At 54.2% G+C, this 22,110-nt stretch overlaps 1 protein-coding gene across 1 annotated transcript in view; it reads left to right on the top strand.

The window, feature by feature from the left end:
- RILPL1 (Rab interacting lysosomal protein like 1) overlaps positions 1-21,305 on the top strand; it is a 29,311-nt gene extending 8,006 nt beyond the window's left edge. The window contains exons 3-7 of the mRNA XM_049769244.1: positions 3,897-4,015; positions 6,237-6,464; positions 9,237-9,409; positions 12,236-12,328; positions 20,083-21,305. Coding sequence (XP_049625201.1) covers positions 3,897-4,015; positions 6,237-6,464; positions 9,237-9,409; positions 12,236-12,328; positions 20,083-20,227 — 758 coding nt within the window. The 3' untranslated portion in view covers positions 20,228-21,305. The remainder of the gene's footprint in view (positions 1-3,896; positions 4,016-6,236; positions 6,465-9,236; positions 9,410-12,235; positions 12,329-20,082) is intronic.
- Positions 21,306-22,110: the final 805 nt, after the last annotated feature.

The raw sequence follows: 22,110 nt of genomic DNA, 5'->3' as shown, positions 1-22,110 counted from the left end.
TGAGCAGAAGACCCTAGACCAGGGGTCTCAAGCTCACGGCCCGAGGGCCATTTGCGGCCCTCCGTATAACAACATTTTGTGGCCCGCGGCCAGCCTTCAAATATCTCTGTATACGGGCCGGAGAGATAGCGAGATAGCACAGCGGCGTTTGCCTTGCAAGCAGCCGATCCAGGACCAAAGGTGGTTGGTTCGAGAATCCCGGTGTCCCATATGGTCCCCGGTGCCTGCCAGGAGCGATTTCTGAGCAGACAGCCAGGAGTAACCCCTGAGCAACGCCGGGTGTGGCCGCCCCCAAAAAAATCGCAGTATTTGCGATTATTCGCTTACTGAATAATCGCAATAAAAATCGCATTAAAGGGCCGGGCGGTGGCGCTAAAGGTAAGGTGCCTGCCTTGCCTGCGCTAGCCTTGGACGGACCGCGGTTCGATCCCCCCGGTGTCCCATATGGTCCCCCAAGCCAGGAGCAACTTCTGAGTGCATAGCCAGGAGTAACCCCTGAGCGTTACTGGGTGTGGCCCAAAAACCAAAAAAAAAAAAAAAAAAAAAAAAAAAAAAATCGCATTAAACATTCGCATACCCCGAGCAGTTCCATTCAGGATATGACAATGTTTAATGCGATTTTTTTTCTTACTAATGTGATTTTTATTGCGAATATTCGGTAAGCGAATAATCGTGAATACTTTGCGCCTAGGGCAGACATTATTTCTGCTGCTCCTGCCCGCTGTCTCTTTTTTTTTTTTTTTTTTTTTTGTGAAATCCCTTATGCGGCCCTGTTTTATCCCAACTTTGCCTCCTGCGGCCCCCAGGTAAATTGAATTTGAGACCCCTGCCCTAGACTCTAGGGCCTAGAGGAACTGGTGTGTGTGTGTGTGTGTGTGTGTGTGTGTGTGTGTGTGTGTATAATGGTGACACCCCAGCAGCATGCAGAGCTGGGGAGAGGGGCAGGCCCCTGTGTGGAGATTCTCCAGCACCCTGACTTAGGAGTTCACTGTATGGACAAGAGTCGACTGAAGGGGTTTCTTCAAGGATCGGAGCCTACCCTGGGCCTGTTCTTGAACTGAGGGTCCAGGCTGGGGTTCAGTCTCACTGACCCTTTGGTCCTTGACCCTGATTTTGGACAAGAAAACTCCTTCTCGGAGCCAGGAGATAGCACAGCGGTAGGGCATTTGCCTTGCACACGGCCTAATTGGGATGGACCTGGGTTTGATCCCTAGCATCCCATGTGGTCCCCTGAGCCTGCCAGGAGTGATTTTTGAGTGTAGAGCCAGGAATAACGCTGGGTGTGGCTCAAAAACTAAAAAAAAAAAAAAAAAAAAAAAGGATAAAGAAAAAAAAAAAGAAAACTTCTTACCCACCGCCATCGTGGTGTGGGCCTGGCCCTTTGCCTGTTCTGGGAAGTAGAGGCTGCCAGGGTGTGGGGTTAGACAGGAAGTGGATTTTATTTTGGGGGGCGGTGGGACTGCCCAGAGCTGGGGTTGGACCAAGGCTTCCACCCCCAGGGTGCTCCTGCTTTGTCCACACCCCCTGAACCCAAACTCGTTCCTTTATTCTTGGGCTTTGCTATGCCCACTGTCACCTGCTGTCCCTGCCTGTGTGGCCACGTGTCTGGTCTCACCAGGGCTGACTTGGGAGGCTCCAGGGCCCACAGAGGGACCCATGGCCCTCCTGTTGTTGTTGTTGTTGTTGTTGTTGTTGTTGTTGTCATTCTGGGCCACACCCAGGAGTGTTAGGGGGCTACTCCCAGCTCTGGGGAAACCAGAGCTACTCTTGGGTTAATGCTCAGAGAAAATGGGGCTACTCCTAGGTCAGGGCTTGATGAAAACAGGTGCTGCTCCTGGCCAGTGCACAGGGGAAACCGGGGCTCCCACTTTTAGAGCCTATGCTCCCAGCTTCCCACCACTCTTCGGGCAGCCCTCCTTTTCCGGTCCCCCTAAGCTGACATGCCATCACACACTCCCCAACGCTGCCAGGCGGTGCTGGGGGTGGAATTTGCGAGGCACAGCCTGGCGTGGGAGAGCTTCGCCTCAGCTCGTCGCCAGCAGCCCACTCGGGTGCCAGCTGAGATGCACTTAATTGGCAGCCAGCGTGGGGGGCTCCCGTCAGCTGGAGAGGCGGCATCCGTGGAAAGACAGAGATGCCAGGCCTGCTTCCTTTGTGGTTATTTTTACTGGGCACAAAACCACGGGAACGACAGGCGAGCACATGCCCTGCTGGAGTAGAGAGACGCGGCCGCACCTACCTTACGCTTGAAGCCCGGGGCGGGCTAGGAAGCCGGGGGTGTTGGAGGGGCAGGGGACATATACGTTTCTCACCCCCAGAAGTCTCCAGAATAAAAGCATCAGGGCTGGGAAGATAGTTCTGGGGCTGCATATAGGAGACCCAGTTTCAGCCCAACACCGAGCACTGTCCACTGAGCAATGAGCTGGGAGTCAGCCTCTGGCACTACTGGGGTGGCCCCCAACACAGAAGGAAAAGCCTGGTCTTGCTCTGTTTTGGAAACTGCCTTGTTGGCTAGAGTTAAGGACAGGACTACCTTGGCTTTGAAGGTGGCTGACGGGCTCAGAACCCCCATTCTGCGGGGGCAGGATCTGGAGGAGCAGTGGGCCCTGAGTGGTTGGGGGCACAGCCAGCTGGCCCCAGAGAAGGGCCCAGAGAGAAGGAGAGAGCACAGGCGAAGAGGACACATTTGCCAAGTTTCAACATAGCACTGTCCCCCTGATTCCCCACAACTCTGAGGTCTGGACCGCAGTGGGCAGCAACGCTCCTCAGGCCTCATGGTGAAGCAACTTAGATTCCTGGTGACTGAGAGTCTCAGGCACACCCAGGTCTGCAGAGCACTTGACTGGGAGGACCTGGTAGGAGAGGGTGAGGTGGTGTCAACCCAAGGGGATCACCTAGGAACCCAAGATAGTGTCTTCCCTGACACCTACCTATAAGGTGTGGAAACACAATAAGGCACGATCTGAAATTTTTTTTTTCTTTTGGTTTTTGGGCCACACCCAGTGACGCTCAGGGGTTACTCCTGGCTATGCACTCAGAAGTCACTCCAGGCTTGGGGGACCATATGGGACACCGGAGGGTCGAACCGCGGTCCATCCAAGGCTAGTGCTGGCAAGGCAGGCACCTTACCTCTAGCGCCACCGCCCTAGCCCCCACGATCTGCAATTTTATCAAGTGTGAAACAACACAGTTTTGTTTTTTTTTTTGGTTTGTTTGTTTTTGTTTTTTGGACCACACCCGGTGATGCTCAGAAATCACTTGTGGAGGGCTTCAGAGACCATATGGGAAGCTGAGGCTCAAACCTGGGTCAGCTACATGTAAGGCCTGCTATATGCTATTGTTCATTCATTACTTTTTTTCTTTTTGTGGTTTTTGGTTTTTGGGTCACACCCATTGGCTCTCAGGGGTTACTTCTGATTCTGTGCTCAGAAATCACTTCTGGCAGGCAAGGGGGACCATATGGGATGCCGGGATTCAAACCACCATTCGTCCTGGATCGGTGGCTTGCAAGGCAAATGTCCTACCGCTGTGCTATCTCTCCGATCCCCCCCCCTTGGTGGATTTCTTTATGTATGTACACACACATACACACACACAACCACACAAACTACATCCTGCTTCATCTTATCAGTGGTGGACCCATCTCTGGCTGGGGTTGGACCCAGTTCTCACATGGGATGGTCTGGCACAGAGTAGGGGGTTGTGGGAAAGATTGGTTAAGGTGGGGAGATCTATGAGGGCTCAGGTGTTCGCTCACCCACTGCCAGCCAGCTTGGGCACCACTCACGTGGGCAGCCAATGGCCAGAAGAGCCAAGGGCATGGGAACACAAGAGAATGCACTGGGTGGGGGGGCAGAGGATCTGGGGATACTCATCCAGCCTGCTCCCCACCTCAGGCATGTCCGAGCGGGAGCGGCAGGTGATGAAGAAGCTGAAGGAGGTGGTGGACAAGCAGCGTGACGAGATCCGGGCCAAGGACAGGGAGCTGGGGCTGAAGAACGAAGATGTGGAGGCGGTGAGTGACCACGCTGGAGGCTCCGCTATGACAGGGCAAGGGGCCCAACCCTAATGCAGCACCCCGGGGACCCTCAGTCCACTCAGACCAGCCTGCTCACACCTGGCACCAGCCCTGCCTGTTCACTCACCTGCAGGGTCCCACAATTAGTGCCTGTATGAAGGAGAGACAGACACCCCATTGCTCCTGTCAGTGGGAAATTATAATATGTAATATGTAATGTGCAGACAAACTCTAATTGACTCTCAGGATCCACTTTGTCCCACATAGGTGGGTTTTGTTTTGGTTTTGGGGCCACACTTGGCAGTGGTCAGGGGACCCTAGGAGATGCTGGGGATCAAACTCTGGTCAGCCACATGCAAGGCAAATGCCCTCCTCGCTGTGCTCTCACTCTGGCACCTTGTTTTTTGTTGTTGTTGGTGGTGAGGGGGGATCTACACTTGACTGTGTTTGTGGCTTACTCCTGCCATTGTGCCCATGGATCATTCTTGATAGTTCAGATGAGTTGCCAGGGATTGAACTTGGACTGGCCTCCTGCGAGGCATGTGCCCTCCCCATCTGTAAGAATACAGATTCCAAAACTAGGACATGGAGAGATACAAGCCTGGAAGCAAATGTGTTTTTTATTTGTTTTGTTGTTGTTGTTGTTTGGGGGGGCACACCTGGCAGCGCTCAGGGGTTACTCCTGGCTCTGCATTCAGAAATCACTCCTGGCAGGTTTGTGGGACCACGTGGGATGCCAGGGATGTCCTGGGTCAGCCACATACAAGGCAAATGCCCTACTGTTGTGCTATCGCTTCTTCCCCCAGAAGCAAATGTTGATGCAAGAAATAATCCACACAGTGAAAATGTTCAAGGACGGGTTCAGGAATTCCAACACTTAAGCCAGGAATCTCACCACCCAAGTCTTCTGCTCCTGAGAAGGAAAGCAGCTTAGTGGAGAAAGACTGAAGAGTGATAGCACAGCGGCAGAGTATTTGCCTTGCACGCAGCCAACTTGGGACAAACCCAGGTTTGATTCCTGGCACCCGTATTGTCCCCCAAGCCTACCAGGAGTGATTTCATTTTTTTTTTTTTTTGTCTTTGGGTCACACCCGGCAGCGCTCAGGAGTGACTCCTGGTTCTACGCTCAGGCATTGCTCCAGGCAGGCTAGGGGGACCATATGGGATGCTGGGATTCGAACTACCATCCTTCTGCATGCAAGGCAAACACCCTAACTCCATGCTATCTCTCTGGCCCCCAGGAGTGATTTCTGAGCACAGAGCCAGAAGTAACCTCTGAGCACTGCCAGGTGTGACCCCCACCCTGTAAAAAAAAGAAGAAGAAGAAACTTGAGAAGTGATAGTACAGTGAAGAGGGCATTTGCCTTGCATGTGGCTTAACTGACTCAATCCCCAGAATTCCATATAGTCCTCCAAGCCCTGTCAGGAATGATCCCTGAATCTAAAAGAAAGAAAAGGAGAGTGAGAGTGATAGCACAGCGGGGAGGACATTTGCCTTGCATGCGGCTGACCCAGGTTCGATCTCCAGCACCCATATGACCCTCTAAGCCTGTCAGGAGTGAATTCTGAGCGCAGAGCCAGGAATAACCCCTAGATGCCACCAGATGTGGCTCCCTGCAAAAAAAAAAAAAAAAAAAGAAAGAAAGAAAAAGAAAAAGACTTGAAGAAAAAGAGGGCGTTAAGCATGTAAATTGATGAGGAAAGGGTCTTGGGGGCCAGAGCAAAAGCATAGCAGGTAGGGCATTCGCCTTGCATGCAGCTGACCCGGGTTCGATCCCTGGCATCCCATATGGTCCTTTGAGTACTACCAGGAATGACCCTTAGTACAGAGCCAGGAGCAACCCCAGAGCACTGCTGAGTGTAACCCAAAAAAAACAAAAGAAATAAAAAAAGAAAAAGGATTGGGGCCAGAGAGATAGCACAGTGATAGGGCATTTGCCTTGCACATAGGATAGATGGTGGTTTGAATCCCGGCATCCCGTATGGACCCCGAGCCTGCCAGGATCGATTTTGGAGTGCAGAGCCAGGAGTAACCCCTGAGCGCTGTGGGCTGTGACCCAAAAATAACAACAGAAACAAAAAGGTGGTGGCTGAGTTGCAAACAGGAGCCTTCTGAAGGGTCTGGCTGCAGCTGGTGTGCCCACATGGAGCAGTGCCCAGCTTGAGCTCCCGTGTGCAGCCGCCAGCCCCTGACCTCCACCTCTCCGTCTCCCCACAGTTGCAGCAGCAGCAGAGTCGCCTGATGAAGATCAACCACGACCTGCGGCACCGAATTGCCATAGTGGAGGCCCAGGGGAAGGCCCTGATCGAGCAGAAGGTAGAGCTGGAGGCCGACCTGCAGACGCGGGAACAGGAGCTGGACAGCCTGCGGGCCGAGCTCAGGAAGCTGCAGGGCCAGGACAGGCTCCGCCAAAATGGGGAGCTGCAGCCGGAGCCCGAACCCGAGGTGAGTGTGTGCTCAGGGGCTGCTGTGAGAAGGGGCTGCGTGCAGATGAGGGGCCAGGCTCCCTGCTTGGCTGTCTGGATTCAGTCACTACTGATTTTCGCTTTTCTTTCCAGCAAGGTGCTAGGACCGAACCTGGGGCCTCCCCCTGAATCACTTCCCCAATGCTAGTTCTGTTTTTGTTGTTTATTTTTGGTTTTGGGCCACAGTGACACTCCTGGCTATGTGCTCAGAAATTGCTCCTTACTTGGGGGACCATATGGGACGCTGGGGGATCCAACCGCCCGCTGTCTTTTTCTAGGTCAGCACATGCAAGTCAAATGCCTTACCAGCGCTCCGGCCCCCCAGTGCTAAGTTTTGTTTTCTGTTTTGTTTTGGAGCCACACCTGGAGGCACTCAGGGGTTACTTCTGGCTCTGTGCTCAGAAATCGCTCCTGGCAGGTTCAGGGGACCGGGATTCAAACCACCATCCATTTTGGATCAGCTGTGTGCAAGGCAAATGCCCTACCGCTGTGCTATCTTACTGGATCCCCAACACTAGTTCAACTGGTTCTCGATGGGGCAGGCCTGGGTACCAAATAGAGTACTTACCTGTGCAGACCAGCTTCCTGTCCATTTGACGAAGCTGTGGCCAGGGACAATCCCCCAGACAAGGGCAAATAGGGTTACCAAAGGCAGGAGCAGCTGCGTCTCTAGCAGCCAGAGGGTGAGCTCGGAGTAAAGCTGTACTCATGGGGGGCCAGAGAGTGAGGGCAATGGGTAGGGTGCTTGCCTTGCGTAAGAACAACCTACATTTAATTCCTGGCATTCCCACATGGCCCATGAGGAGCCAGAGAGATAGCATAGCAGGGAGTGTGTTTGCCTTGATGCAGAGGACTCAAACTCCATCCCATAGGGTCCCCCGAGCACTGCCAGGAATGATTCCTGAGTACAGAGCCAGGAGTAACCCCTGAGCACTGTTGAGTATGGCCCCAAAGCAAAACAAAAACACATGGTCCCTGAGCTCCTACAGCGGTGATCCCTGAGCACCGCCCAAAAACTAAAGAAATTGTTGCAAACGGCCACCTGCTGGACATGTGATGGAGGTCTGATTCCTTGGGTGGAACTTGATATCCAGGGGGAGCAGATGGCCCTGGAGAGGGGTTCGCAGCTGTGTGTGTGCAGCCAGATCCTGAGTTAGCAACGGCGACGGGTGGAGACTGCACCATTGTCCCGCCCAGCCGGCCAGGTGTGCTGGCCGTGAGGAGTGGCCTCACTGTCCTGGGCCCAGGAAACATGCCAGGACTTGCTGCTGGGCCTCAGGGTGTATCACCAGGCTGTCTGAGAGGGCTCTGGGGACCCGTGGACAGGCACAGATAACCCTCAGCACCTCTAGGTCCCTGGGGTGGTTGCCTGCCTAGTTTCTGTCTACACAGCAGAAAATCTCACGGGCTTGGGCCTGGATGGGCCAGTCTGGGCCTGCCTGTCTTCTGGGAAAACTGGGCCCCAGCTTTGCCCACTCCGGCCCTTCCAGCAGGGATCCTGACTTCCTTAGGAGGCCTGGAGCAGCAGGTGGCCCTGTCCCCACTGGCTCCGGTCACCTGCTCCGACCCTGTCCGCTGTCAGGCATCCTTCCAGCCCTTCAGTCTGGCGGCTGCACCAAAGGCCTCTCCCAGGACTCGGGGGGAGGTCCGCCCTTGTCACACTCAGTGCTAGGGATAACCCCAGCTTCCTTTCCCTCCACCCACAGGGCCACAGAGAGGTCAGGCAGGGGTCAGGGTGCAGCTTAGCATGTTGCTGACCCCATTTGACCCTACTCAGCACTGGGCACAACCACCCCCCACCATCCCCTGCACTGCTGAGTGTGACCCAAAACTGTAGGGCTCTACCCTGCACAGTGACCGGGCTCGAGTCCTGCTAACCCTTAGGGTTCCCTGAGTCCCACCAGGAACAAACCCTGAGTACAGGGTTAGGAGTAAACTCCGAGTACTGCCAGGGGGGGCCCCAAAACCAAACCAAACAACTGACTGCAGGGAGACAAGAGTTGGGGAGACAGTGGAGGAAGAACAGACCCTATGCACCCCCCTGATCCCTCTGGTCCCTACTGATTCCTTCTGATTCCACTGGTCACCACTGATCCCACTGATCCCTCCTGGTCCCTGGTGCTGATTTCCTTCGTCCACACTGATCCTGGCAGTGCCACAGACACACAAGTCTCCCTGCCTGTCCCTAAATGGCAGCCAGTGAGTGACGCATCTATGGAATTTCTTCTTATGGGGGTATGGGGTGTGTGGGCACTCCCAGCAGTGCTCAGGGGACCATAGTGCTAGGGGTAAATCGGGGTTTACAAAGAAACTCAGATTTGTGGGGACTGCGGCTTTGACGACTCAAAAGAAATTGCTCCCATGGGATCTTGGGAGGGGCTCCAAGGACCTGTGACTCTATTTGGGTTTTGTGACAAGGCTATGCAGGGAGGGGAGAAGCGTGGAGGCTCTCATCCTGGGGTGCAGCAGGCAAATGGGGCCCTGGGCTCTGGTTTGGGGTCCAAGCTGGCACTGGAGGCTGGCCCTGGGGCACTCACGTCTTCTATTTTGTGTGTGTTCTTTTTGGGCCATACCCAGTGACACTCAGGGGTTACTCCTGGCTATGTGCTCAGAAATCACTCCTGGCTTAGGGGACCATATGGGACACTGGGGATCAAACCCAGGTCCGTCCTGGGTCAGCCGCATGCAAGGCAAATGCCTTATCGATGTGCTATTGCTCTGGCCTAGTACTTATGTCTTTGCCTCCTTGTAGACAGAGCCGGATCCCGAGGACCGTGTCTCTGAGGCCGACAAGTTGGCACTGGACCTCAAGGACCCGAACCGGCCTCGGTTCACGCTGCAGGAGCTGCGAGACGTATTACACGAGAGAAACGAGCTTAAGGCACAGCTGTTCGTCCTGCAGGAGGAGCTGGGCTACTACCGCAGGTGACCGGCAGGGTTGGGGGCCAGGACAGGAGATGAGGGGGCCTTGAGGTCGAGGGGCTGGCTAGTGCAGAAGTTGAGGGCCACTCCTTGCTCAGGCTCCCTGTTGAGCCCAGGAGGAAAAGGCTGTGTCTGTACCTGCCTGCAAACCCACTGTGGCCAGAAGCCCTCACTGTCCCCCTTTTGGACATTCTGGGCCCTGCACATGTCATTTGTTCCAGGGTCACCTCTGATAGTTGTTGGGGACTTCTGCAGGCTCAGTGCTTTGTGGTGGCTTCCTTCCAGCCATGCTGGAGCCCTGCAGGGCCAGAACTAAACCAGAGCCCTGAATGTACAAAGCAAATGCTTGACCTCTAAGCCCAGTCAGGCCCAAGTACATTTTTTTTTTTTTTTTTGGTTTTTGGGCCACACCTGTTTGACGCTCAGGGGTTACTCCTGGCTATGTGCTCAGAAATCGCCCCTGGCTTGGGGGGACCATATGGGACGCCGGGGGATCGAACCACGGTCCGTTCCTTGGCTAGCACTTGTAAGGCAGACACCTTACCTCTAGCGCCACCTTCCCGGCCCCTCAAGTACATTTTTTTTGTTTGTTTTTTTTGTTTTTGGGCCACACCCGGCGGTGCTCAGGGGTTACTCCTGGCTGTCTGCTCAGAAATAGCTCCTGGCAGGCACGGGGGACCCTATGGGACACCGGGATTGGAACCAACCACCTTTGGTCCTGGATCAGCTGCTTGCAAGGCAAACGCCGCTGTGCTATCTCTCCGGGCCCCCAAGTACATTTTATGGTTCACAACTTTGCATCTGTTACAAAGGGACGATCCTTTCCCTGCGGCTGGTTCTAGAGCCCAGCACCCCACAACCAAACAGCGGTACCTTTGCAGGGGTGGTTCATCTTTTCTTTTATTTTTTGCTTTTTGGGCCACACCTGGTGACGCTCAGAGGTTATTCCTGTCAATGCTATGTGCTCAGAAATCGCTCCTGGTTCGAGGGATCATATGGGATGGCAGGGGATCAAACCGCAGTCCGTCCTAGGTTAGCACATACAGGGCAAACGCCCTATCACTTGCGCCACCGCTCAGAAACAGTTCATCTTACATTGGAAATAAAGATTCTCCACAGAGCCCGAAGAGATAGCACAGCGGTGTTTGCCTTGCAAGCAGCCGATCCAGGACCAAAGGTGGTTGGTTCGAATCCCGGTGTCCCATAGGGTCCCCCATGCCTGCCAGGAGCTGTTTCTGAGCAGACAGCCAGGAGTAACCCCTGAGCAAAGCCGGGTGTGACCCAAAAACAAAAACAAAAACAAAAAAACAAAAAAAAAAGGGCCCAGAGAGATAGCACAGTGGCGTTTGCCTTGCAAGCAGCCGATCCAGGACCAAAGGTGGTTGGTTCGAATCCCGGTGTCCCATATGGTCCCCCGTGCCTGCCAGGAGCTATTTCTGAGCAGACAGCCAGGAGTAACCCCTGAGCAACGCTGGGTGTGGCCCAAAAAAAAAAAAAAAAAAGATTCTCCACAGGGGCCAAAGAGATAGCACCGCAATAGGGTGTTTGCCTTGTGCGCAGCTGACACGGAACTGACCAGAGTTCGAATCTCAGCATTCCACTTATGGTCCCCCAAGGCTGCCAGGAGTGTTTCTGAGTGCAGAGCAGGAATAATCCCTGAGTGCTGTCGGGTGTGGCCCCAAAACAAAAAGCAAACAAACCCAAAAAGATTCTCAACAGGGCCCGGAGAGATAGCACAGCGGCGTTTGCCTTGCAAGCAGCCGATCCAGGACCAAAGGTGGTTGGTTCGAATCCCGGTGTCCCATATGGTCCCCCGTGCCTACCAGGAGCTATTTCTGAGCAGACAGCCAGGAGTAACCCCAGAGCATCGCCGGGTGTGGCCCCAAAACCAAAAAAAAAAAAAAGATTCTCAACAGTCTTGAGAGCTGGTTCTTGCTGTTGCCACAGAGGAGAGGTCCCGTTTGAGAACTGTGGGGTCAGCTAGGGCCAGGGATTTATGCCACCATCTGCTCCCTGGTACACAGGCCAGCACTGACCAGGGAGAGTTCCGTGTCAACAAAACTTAGATCCAGTTTCTTCACTGACTGGCCCGAATTCAGAGGTTTGCCAAGAGCTGTGGTCACCACAGTTGCCAGGTTAGCAGTTCAGGTGCCGAAATGTCCACCAGCATGGAAAGTTCTTTAGTGACTGACCACCCCCCACACTGAGCCCCTCTCGCTCATTCCCTCAGAACACAGCACACCTGGTTCGACCTCAGGTCCTTTGCATAGGCTACTCTCAGATTATTGCTCCAGCCCCCATTATTGTTTTATATTGTTTTGGGGGATCACACCCAGCAGTACTCAGGGGTTACTCCTGGCTCTGTACTCAGGAGTCATGGGATGCCAAGGATTGAATCGGGGTCTGCCACATGCAAGGCAAATGCCCTACTAGCTGTGCTATCACTTTGGCCCCTATTGTTTTTTTGTTTGTTTTGTTTTGGGGCCACACCCCGAGGCACTCGGGTTACTCCTGGCTCTGGACTCGGGAATCACTCCTGGCAGGCTTAAGGGACCTTATGGGGTGCCGGGGATCAAACTTGGGTTGGCTGCATGCAAGGCTAGCACCCTACCCAGTGTTATTGTTCTGGCCCCCATCCCATTATTGTTTCTGTTTTTGTTTTCTGACCATGCTAAGAATTTATTCCTGGCTCTGTATTCAGGGGTCACCCCTGGTGGGTACTGGAAACCTTCCAGGTGCCAGGGATTGCACCTAAGTTACAGTACCCTAACGACTGTTTTATGACTCTGGCCCCCCAATGTTTAAACTTTTTCTCTCAACTCCTTCCAGTGAAGAGATGGAAGAGGAGAGCCGGATACCCCACCCTCCACTCATCGTGCACCCAAGATTGTCCCCCCAGCCCGAGTCCGGGATCAAGCGGCTGTAAGTGAGGGTGTGTGTGTGTGTGTGTGAGTGTTGATCCATGCTGGTTTTCGGGTACAGCGGCACTGAGGCATCACTCCTCTGGGTTCTTGTGGGGGTCCTGGGCAAAGGCTGGGAGCAAGCCCAGAGGAGGGGCCATGCTTGGCATGACTGTGTTCCTGGCTGTACCCAGGCCTTTGGGGTACAGCCAGTGTGAAGCCACTGCTCAGGGAATCAGGGCTGCCTGGACCACCTCAGAAGTGCATTTCTGTACCAAATACCCTCCAGATCCTCGGTGTATTGGCCCTGCAGTCAGGTATTCAGGTACTCAAAGGCCCCTTGGAGTTTCTGGTGGCATCTGCATGTTCTAATGGGCACCGGCAGGTCCTTACATGGGGGTTGAGGGGCTCAAGGCCAGACCTCAGACACTCTGATGCTTGCAGTCCTTTAGGCAGGGGTCAGAGGATCTGTCCCAACCCCAGCTTAGAACCAGTTGTGTTGGTGGGTTTAGGGGAGCAGGTGTATCCAGGAGTCTCAGGTGGCTAGGGCATTACGGAAATCGGACCCAGATCTTTCAGGCTGCAAAGCCAACATCCGGGTCCTGAAGGTCTCTACCTGGTTTGTTTGTTTTGTGTTTCTCCTTTGTTTTGGGACCACACTCAATGGTGCTCAGGGGCTCTGCACACAGGAATCATTCCTGGTGGTGCTCAGAGGACTATAGAAGATGCTGGGGATTGAACGTGGCATGACTGTATGCAAGGCAGGAGCTTTAACCACTGTTCCTTTTTTTGTTTTGTTTTGTTTGGGCCACACCCAGCGGTGCTCAGAGGTTACTCCTGTCTCTGTGCTCAGAAATTGCTCCTGGCAGGCTCAAGGGACCATAAGGGATGCTGGGGATCGAACCTGGGTTTGTTCTGGGTCAGCAGCATGCAAGGCAAATGCCCTACCACTGTGCTTATCACTCCGGCCCACTTCTATTGCTCCAGCCCAGCCTCTACCTTTAAAGTCAGCTCTTGTCTGTTGAATGGCTTTGCTGTGCACAGGTATGTAGCCAAGACTGGGCCACTTGTGTAGAAAAGGCCCCTCTGCCGATCTGTGCCCTGGCAACAGCTGAGTAGTGTGCAGGTTTGCCCCCTGTGGCCTTTCAGTCCCCCATCAAGTGGGTTGGAGAAGGGTCGTGGTACCCAATCAGGCTAGCAAAAGATTATTTCTTGGGGATGACCCTTGCAGTCGTCTGTTGTGCCCATTATTATTATGTGTTTGTTTGTTTGTTTGGACCATATTCAGGGGTTACTCCTAGCTCTGAGCTCAGAAATCACTCCTGGCAGGCTCAGGAGACCATATGGGATCGATATGCAAGGCAAACGCCCTACCCATTATGCTATCACTCCAACCCCCATTATTATGTTTTCCTTTTGTTTGAGGCCATGCCTAGCAGTGCTCAAGGTTACTCCAGGCTCCGCACTCAGGAATTGCTCTTTACACATGGCAAACCCGGGTTTAATCCTGGGCATGGCCTGAGACATTGCAACCTTGGGCAGCTCACACCATCACTGGAATAACCCGGAAGACCCTAAATTGAGCCTCTATGGGCCCACCCTGATCACATGACCTTGAGCCAATCACAACTCAGGGTGGGACAGTACATGACTGTCCTAGGCCAATTACAGTGGTGCACTATTGCCTGGGTCTCTGGTCCTTGTTCTGGTATCTAAAAATTGCAAAAAGCTTTCAACCCAGGGCTGGTCAGCGAGGGTGTTGGTGGTATCCTGGGTCCCAGATTATTTCAGTGCCCAGGAAAGGGGCCTCTCCTCCAGTTCTTGACCCTTCATCCCAGCTTCCAGAGTGCTAATTTTTGGGGGCTGAGGACCAGGCCTTCCTTTGCTGGGGCTGAGGCCAGCTCTGCTTCTTCCTTCAGTCGTGCCCAGGTTCCTCTAACACCAGCCCCGAGCTCATCACCTCCATTGTGGCCAGGCCTATGGAGGCCTTAACCCCAAAACTGCACTCTCCCAATTTTTTCCTTTTTCCACTCTAATCCCCTTTCTCTGCAATAGGCAGTTAGGAATTGGTTCTTGATGAGGCCGTAGGAATAGTACAGAGTAGAGAGCATTTGCCTTTCTCACAGAAAAACCCAGGTTTGAGCCCCAGCATCTTTTTTTTTTGGTTTTTGGGCCACACCCGGTAATGCTCAGGGGTTATTCCTGGCTATGCGCTCAGAAGTTGTTCCTGGCTTGGGGGACCATATGGGAGGCCGGGGGATCGAACCGCGGTCCGTCCAAGGCTAGCGCAGGCAATGCAGGCACCTTACCTCTAGCGCCACCGCCCGGCCCCGAGCCCCAGCATCTTATGTCATTCCTCCCCCTCAACTCCCAAGTCAGACAAGAGTGATTCCTGGGGTCGGAGAGATAGCATGGGGGTAAGGCATTTTGCCTTGCCTGCAGAAGGACGGTGGTTCAAATCCCGGCATCCCATATGGTCCCCTGAGCGCTGCCGAATGTGACCCAAAAACCAAAAAAAAAGGGGCCCGGAGAGATAGCACAGCGGCGTTTGCCTTACAAGCAGCCGATCCAGGACCAAAGGTGGTTGGTTCAAATCCCGGTGTCCCATATGGTCCCCCGTGCCTGCCAGGAGCTATTTCTGAGCAGACAGCCAGGAGTAACCCCTGAGCAATGCCGGGTGTGACCCAAAAACCAACAAAAAAAAAAAAAAAAAGTGATTCCTGAGTGCAGAACCAGGAATCTATAAGCACCACTGAGTGTGGCCCCCCCCCAAAAAAATCCAAAAACAAATAAGAAATTCACTTGGTAGGACGTTTGCCTTGCTTGCAGCAGACCTGGGTTTGATCATGGGCATCCTATATGGTTCCCTGAGCCTGGCAGGAGCGATTTCTGACCACAGAGCCAGGAGTAACCCCTGAGTAACCCCCAGGTTTGTGAAAGAAGGAAGGAAGGAAAAAAAAAAAGAAGGAAGGAAGGAAGGAAGGAAGGAAGGAAGGAAGGAAGGAAGGAAGGAAGGAAGGAAGGATGGAAGGAAGGAAGGAAGGAATTGGCTTGTGTAAAGCTCAAAATCCAGAGACAAGGGGGCCAGCGAGGTTGCACTAGAGGTAAGGTGTCTGCCTTGCAAGCGCTAGCCAAGGATCAGGACCGCGGTTTGATTCCCCCCAAGCCAGGGCCAATTTCTGAGCCTTAGCCAGGAGTAATCCCTGAGCATCAAATGGGTGTGGCCCGAAAAACCAAAAAAAAAAAAAAAAATCCAGAGACAAGATCTCAGAATTCAGGCCCAGCCTTGTTGAACTACCAACACAAATATAGCTGAGGTTATTTCTGTACTGCTCTTTCTACAGTGTTTTGGAAGGACCTTGAGGCTAAATTTGAGCTTGTCCCCTTCACCCAGGCCTCTGGGTCTCAGCAGACCTGGGGCTTTGGGCCTGGCAGGAAAAGCAGCTGAAATGGGGGGCAGGAGCCCGATGGAGGGAGAAAGAAATCAGTCCCTCTCTCTCTGGCTGGCCTTCTGCAGAACGGCTGGACACTCAGGCAGCACAAAAGGCTTTTGACCAGCTGGGGCGGGACACTGGTCGCCTTTGTCCATGTCAGCTGCCACCCAGGAGCTGTGTCAGATTAGCACCATGATGGCATCACCCAGAGGCGCCTCAGCCTACCCTCCGTGGCTGTCCACCTGGGTCCGGCGACCCCTTCACTCTGGCTCGTGACTTCAGACTCAGCTTCCCTACAGAGAAGCCTTTGTAATCCCAGGCAGGATTTGAGGGTGTTGGGGTTAATCCTGGGGGCCCCTGGGTTTCACTCCTGCAGCCCCCCAATCTCCATCTCTGCCTGGTCATGCAGGATGCGCACCCACCATCCTGTTTGACTCTGCCTCCCACCTCCGCCCTCTCGGCTCTGCAAGTCATTGGCTGTGGGCCTGCTGCCCAGTCGCTTATCTTAGGCTCTTCCTGCCCGGGCCAGGCGGCATTTCTGGGGCCGAACTGGCCCGCCGAGCCCTGTGCCCACAGGCATGCCCAGAATAGCGTGTGACAGCAGCTGCTGGCCTTCGAAGGCGCTTGGCACCACCTGAGAGGATCACGCGGTAGTCCCTTGGCACAGAAGGTCTCAGACCCCTGCTGGTGTGTCTGGCTCCCCAACACACAAACACACAAACAGGAATCCTTTGCACTGAATGCACACAGGAAGGCGGTGGCGGTGGTGGGAGAGACTTGTGAGCCTGAAACTGGCCAGTCCAGAGTGGCGCTGCCAGCAGTGCCCAGTCCCTCTCCTCTGGCGCCCCCTCTTTTCTTGAGCCAAAAATAGCTTTGTGCGGGGTGGAGCGATAGCACAGCAGTAGGGCGTTTGCCTTGCACACAGCTGACCTAGGACAGACCCGGATTCTACCCCTGGCATCCCATATGATCCCCCAAGCCTGCCAGGAGCGATTTCTGAGCACAGAGCCAGGAGGAACCCCTGAGTGTCATTGGGTGTGGCCCCAAAACAAACAAACAGAACCAAAAAATATAAAAATAGCTTTGTCGGGGCCGGGCAGTGGCGCTCGAGGTAAGGTGCCTGCCTTACCTGCGCTAGCCTAGGAGACGGACCGAGGTTTGATCCCCCGGCGTCCCATATGGTCCCCCAAGCCAGGAGCGACTTCTGAGCGCATAGCCAGGAGTAACCCCTGAGCATCACCGGGTGTGGCCCAAAAACCAAAAAAAAAAAAAAAAATAGCTTTGTCTCAGTGCCCTGGAAAGGTTTGGGGTGCATAGGGGAGCTCAAAGCTGCAACCCAGACCCACTTTTCAGCTATCCCGACCCCGGGTCTGTGTCCCTCCTCTCTGGTCACAGGGACGGAGCCCAGTGCTCCCAGAGGCAGTCTCCAGCCCCTCACCCCACAATTTTTTTTTTTTTTTGGTTTTTGGGCCACACCCGGTAACGCTCAGGGGTTACTCCTGGCTATGTGCTCAGAAGTTGCTCCTGGGGGGCCGGGCGGTGGCGCTAAAGGTAAGGTGCCTGCCTTGCCTGCGCTAGCCTTGGACGGACCGCGGTTTGATCCCCCGGTGTCCCATATGGTCCCCCAAGCCAGGAGCAACTTCTGAGCGTGTAGCCAGGAGTAACCCCTGAGCGTTACTGGGTGTGGCCCAAAAACCAAAAAAAAAAAAAAAAAAGAAGTTGCTCCTGGCTTGGGGGACCATATGGAACACCGGGGGATCAAACCGCGGTCCGTCCAAGGCTAGCGCAGGCAAGGCAGGCACCTTACCTTTAGCGCCACCGCCCGGCCCCACCCCACAATTTTTGTGCCCTCCCTCCACTCCCTGTTCTGGCCTCTGCCTGGCTCTTGTTACCTTGGCCAGCTCCCGACCAGCCAGTGCCAGGAGGTCGTGCAGGGGAGGGGCCGTGCCAGGGTCACTTCAGGTGTCCTCACAGGCCTCCCTGCCATCTTCCCTCCCATGCCTCTACCATGGTATTCCAGTGCCAGGGGACAGTAAGTCCCACAGCTCATTGTGGGGGGCACATCCCAAGACCAGCTCCTTCGAAAAGACTGGCTGGGCCTCTTGGGGCCTCTTGTGAGCTGCTGAGTGTCCTGTAGCTTTTCGTGCACACCTATTAGGGCCCATTTCCAGCTCCTGGCTCAGGGCTCTGGCACAACACAGGCCCAGCCTTCCGCAGCTCAATTGCCTTTTGTTTTTGTATTTGAGGCCACACCAAGCAGTGCTCAAGGCTTACTCTTGGCTCAGTGCTCAGGGGACACTAGGGGATGCCGAGGATAGAACCCGAGTCAGCCATGTGCAAGGAAGGCAAATGCCCTCCTCACTGTGCCATCGCTCCGGCCACGGCGCCGTTACTTTGACGTCTCTTCTCTCCTGTCTGCTCTCCGCCAGGATCTTTACTGCCATCATGCCCATGGTGGCCGCTGGACTCCTGCTGGACGACCCCACACTGCAGCCTGTCTGCCGACTGGTCTCCCTCGTAGGCACCCTGTCTGTCTGCCTCCGGGGGGGGCGGCTGCATGGCCAGGCCGCGTGTGCGTGTGTGCGGGACAGAGCCGGGAATCTGGGCTCGGTCACCAATAATCCTCTCTGTCTTTTCTGTTTTCTTTCTAAAACCACCTTCCCCTGGGCCAGTAAAGACGCTCCTTTACACCACGGGTCAGTAATCCATGCGCTGTGACTGCCCGAGAGTGACACTAACTTGTGTTCCTGACACTCACAGCCTCGCTTCCAAGTCCGCTTTGCCAAGCTAGTTTGGGCCTGCTACAAAAAAAAAGAAAAGAAAAGAAAAGAAAAGAAAAAATAAAGACCATGGCTAGTGTCTGAGCTATTTCCCCGGCAGGAAGTATTCAGAGGCCTCCCTGCCTGTGGGATCAGATGGGGTGGGCTTGTGAGTGCTGATATGTTGCTAGCATGTTTCTGGTGCTCCCTCTCCCCCAGGGGGCTGGCTAGCTCTCCCAATAGGGTCACATCCCCCGGAAGGGCGGCTGAAGGATTCAGTGCCCGGAGCAATGCCAATGTGCCCTTCCAATGTGGTAACTGTAGAACACCCTAAAAATACATGGACTAGCAGACGGGCTTCTCTATCAGCCCTGGGAGAGTCCCAAGGAAATTGGGGAGCAGAAGGCCAGGTTGGCACCTAGTGGGGCTTTCAGGGCACCCATACATGGGTCTCATCTATTTAGGGGGGACTAAAGCAGGCCTTGTTTGAGGGCCACACCTGGCGGTGCTGAGGAGGACTCCTGGCTTTACACTTAGGGATCACTCCTGACAGGGCTCAGAAGCATATGGGATGCAGGGATTGAACCAGAGTTGACCGCATGCAAGGCAGATGTCTCCCTGCTGTGCTATGGCTCCAGCCCCAAAGCTTGGGAGAGTTTTGACTTGTTTACTGCTGTTTGGGGGCCGCTGACTGTGCTCACAGGTACCTCCCTACCCCATGCCAGGGGCCACTATGGCAGTGCTCAGGGCATCCTGCAGTGCTAGGGGCTCAAGCCAGGATACAGCCAGGGTCCTATTGCCAAGCCCCCTGCCCCTGTCCTGTGGATTGTCATAGCAGAAGTGCAGAGTCATAGCAGAGGAGGGTTGTCTCCCCGGCAATGCCAACCCTAGCAGAGCGAGCCCCATGTTAGGTCTGGTAGTGCTTGAGGTCACTAGGGCCATACCCGGCAGTGACAGACCATTCAGAGCCAGGGACGGAACCCAGGGCTTCACCCCTGCCAGGCATGAGTTCTGCCTCTCAGCCACATCCCTGTGGCCATCTCTTTTTTTTTTTTTTTTTTTTTTTTTGGAGGAGGCCATCACATTTATTCAGCAATAATCAGGGTTTACTCTGGGCTCTGTGGTCAGGGATCACTCCTGACTGGCTCATGGGACCCTATGGTATTCCAAGACTCGAACCCAGGTCGGCCACATGCAAGGCAAAGGCCCTCCCCACGCTGTTATATCCCATACTCTGTAGCTTTTTCTTCCCGTTAGTCAAGAGAAGAAGCCTTTGGTGGTAGTCAGCGTGAGAAACACTGTAGATGTCAAACCTGGGACCACACGTATGACGTGCACATGACCATATGCATGACCACACACATGACCAACAACACTCTGCTCCCTCCAAGGCACCATCTCCACATCCTGCTGGATTCCTGCTATTTTCAGAGTAGCTCTCTACCCCAGTCCTGCACCCTGTTTTGCTCCCATCCCCTGGGCTGGTTTCCCTCATGCTGGCTGCTCTGTCCCCAGCATCGCTGAAAAAAAGGGTGATGCAGAGCCAAGGGCCAGAGCTCATGACTTTTTCTCCTTTTCCAAAGATTTAGTTTCTTCTCCCGTGACAAGAGGCGCCTGGTGAACCCACAGAGAAATGCGGCCATCCCGGAGACCTTTGGCCAGTGGGCTAGCACCCAGCGTGACAACGGCGACACAGAGCAAGGCCAGGAGGCTCTGCAGCACCTGTGACCCCTGCCTCTGCCTTCGCCTGCAAACAAGACTGTCCACTCTAGGGGACGCACTTTGGAAAAACTGCAGCCAAATGCAAAGTAATGTCTATTTATAGCCGGGGCTATCACCGTTTGTCATAGATTTGCCCCCATCCTTTAGAAGATATATTTAATAATCCCATAAACTGATGCCAGACTTCGCAGTAACGTCAGTAACGCAGTAACTTCTCGATGCCAAATACAACCCAGCACTTGCCTCTGCCCTGGTCTGTAGAATGCTCTGGGTCGAGGTTTCCTTCCCTTTGTTTTTTGGGCTATCGGGGGCAGAAGAGGAGCGGTGACTTCTTGGCCCGAGTTGCCTCTGGGACGCTGGCAAGTGGATGGATCAGATTCGGCAAAGAGGGCGAGGTGGCCGTCCAGAGTGAGTGGCAGAGATGGTGGCTGGCAGCCCTGCCCACAGCACCTAGTGCTCTGTCAGGACAAAGCTCTGGCACCTTGTCCCCGAGGACGTAAAGCTGTGGTGGTTCGGAATGTGCCTTGGAAGCGGCTGTGATGTCGCCAATAGTAGCTCAGCAATTGCTAAGGACGAGACTTTGCCATGTTTCCCGTGTGCCTTTCTCCCTCCTTTCCCGGCTTTTTTCCTTCTAGCATCATATGCCTTCCAAGAATGCCATGACAAAGGTCTCAAAGCATATTGAGAAGGGGGTCCAGAGCCTGTGGGTTGTGGGGTGCTGAGTGGGACACACATGCCAAAGCTAGCACAAGGTTGGGGGCCTCAGGCCTGGCTGGCTCCCAGGAGGTAGAGCAGAGGGAAGGAGGGCACGTGGGGGCCAGTCTGTAGCCAGGCTGAGCCCTGAGGGGAGGAACAGAGTTTCCAGGACACTCCCAGCATATTGAGGGCAGCTCTGCACCTTCCCCCGAAGTCTCAGGAGCCAGCAATGGTTTGGAGGATTAGCTCAGGCTTTAGGGAGCACGGGCAAGATGCGAGACTGGCCCCATTTTCTGCCTTGACACTACACTGGGTCCCCGGAACCCCACCAGGAGTAATTCCTGAGCACTGTCCCCTAAAAAATAAGAATAAATGAAAAAAGAAATCAGTTCAGACTCTATTTCCAGAACTCTGAAGAATATTATCAGATGAAGAATGCTTCTGAGTATGTGGGTTGTTGTTTTTGTTTTTGTTTTTTGACAGGAGGCACATTCAGTGGCACTCAGGAGTTACTCCTGGCTTTATACTCAGGGATCACTCCTGGCTGGTTCAGGGGAACCTATGAGATGCCAGGGATCGAACCCAGGTCAGCAAGGTGCCCTCCTTGCAGTGCTACCACCCAGGCCCCTGCATGTTTTTTGTTTTTGTTTGTTTGTTGGCGTCAGACCTGGCAGCACATAGGAGTTATTACTCCTAGCTCTGCACTCAGAAATTGCTCCTGGCAGACTCGAGAAACCATATGGGATGCTGGAATTTGCACCACCATCCATCCTGTGTCAGCTGCATGCAAGGCAGACGGTCCATACTCGGTAGAGCTCAGGAGCTACTACTTGTGGCTCAGGCTGGGGGCTCATCCCCGAAGGTTCCCAAGAAACCAAGTGCTGGGGGTGGAACCGGAGGCCCCTTACTTGCGAAGCCCCAGTTTGGGATGTGACACTTTAGGTCTCAGCCTGAAGGCTGTTTCAAGAGTTTCACTGCCAAGAGTAGAGACTGCTGCTGGCTCCCTACCCCCTCCCAGTAGTGTCAGTGTTCCCAGAATCTGGCAGGCTCAGACCCGTGTCACTGTCTGATAACATGTCCGTTCCAGCTCTCGCAACAGCAACAGCAATGGGCCTTGTAAAGGTTCCACAAGCTGTATCCCACCCCGGGGAAACAGGTCTGAAGTGGGGTTACCACAGAAAATAATCCAGGGC

The sequence above is a fragment of the Suncus etruscus genome, chromosome 2 (assembly GCF_024139225.1).
Source record: "Suncus etruscus isolate mSunEtr1 chromosome 2, mSunEtr1.pri.cur, whole genome shotgun sequence".
In the NCBI taxonomy this organism is placed as follows: domain Eukaryota; kingdom Metazoa; phylum Chordata; class Mammalia; order Eulipotyphla; family Soricidae; genus Suncus; species Suncus etruscus.
This window is presented reverse-complemented; position numbering and strand designations above follow the sequence as displayed.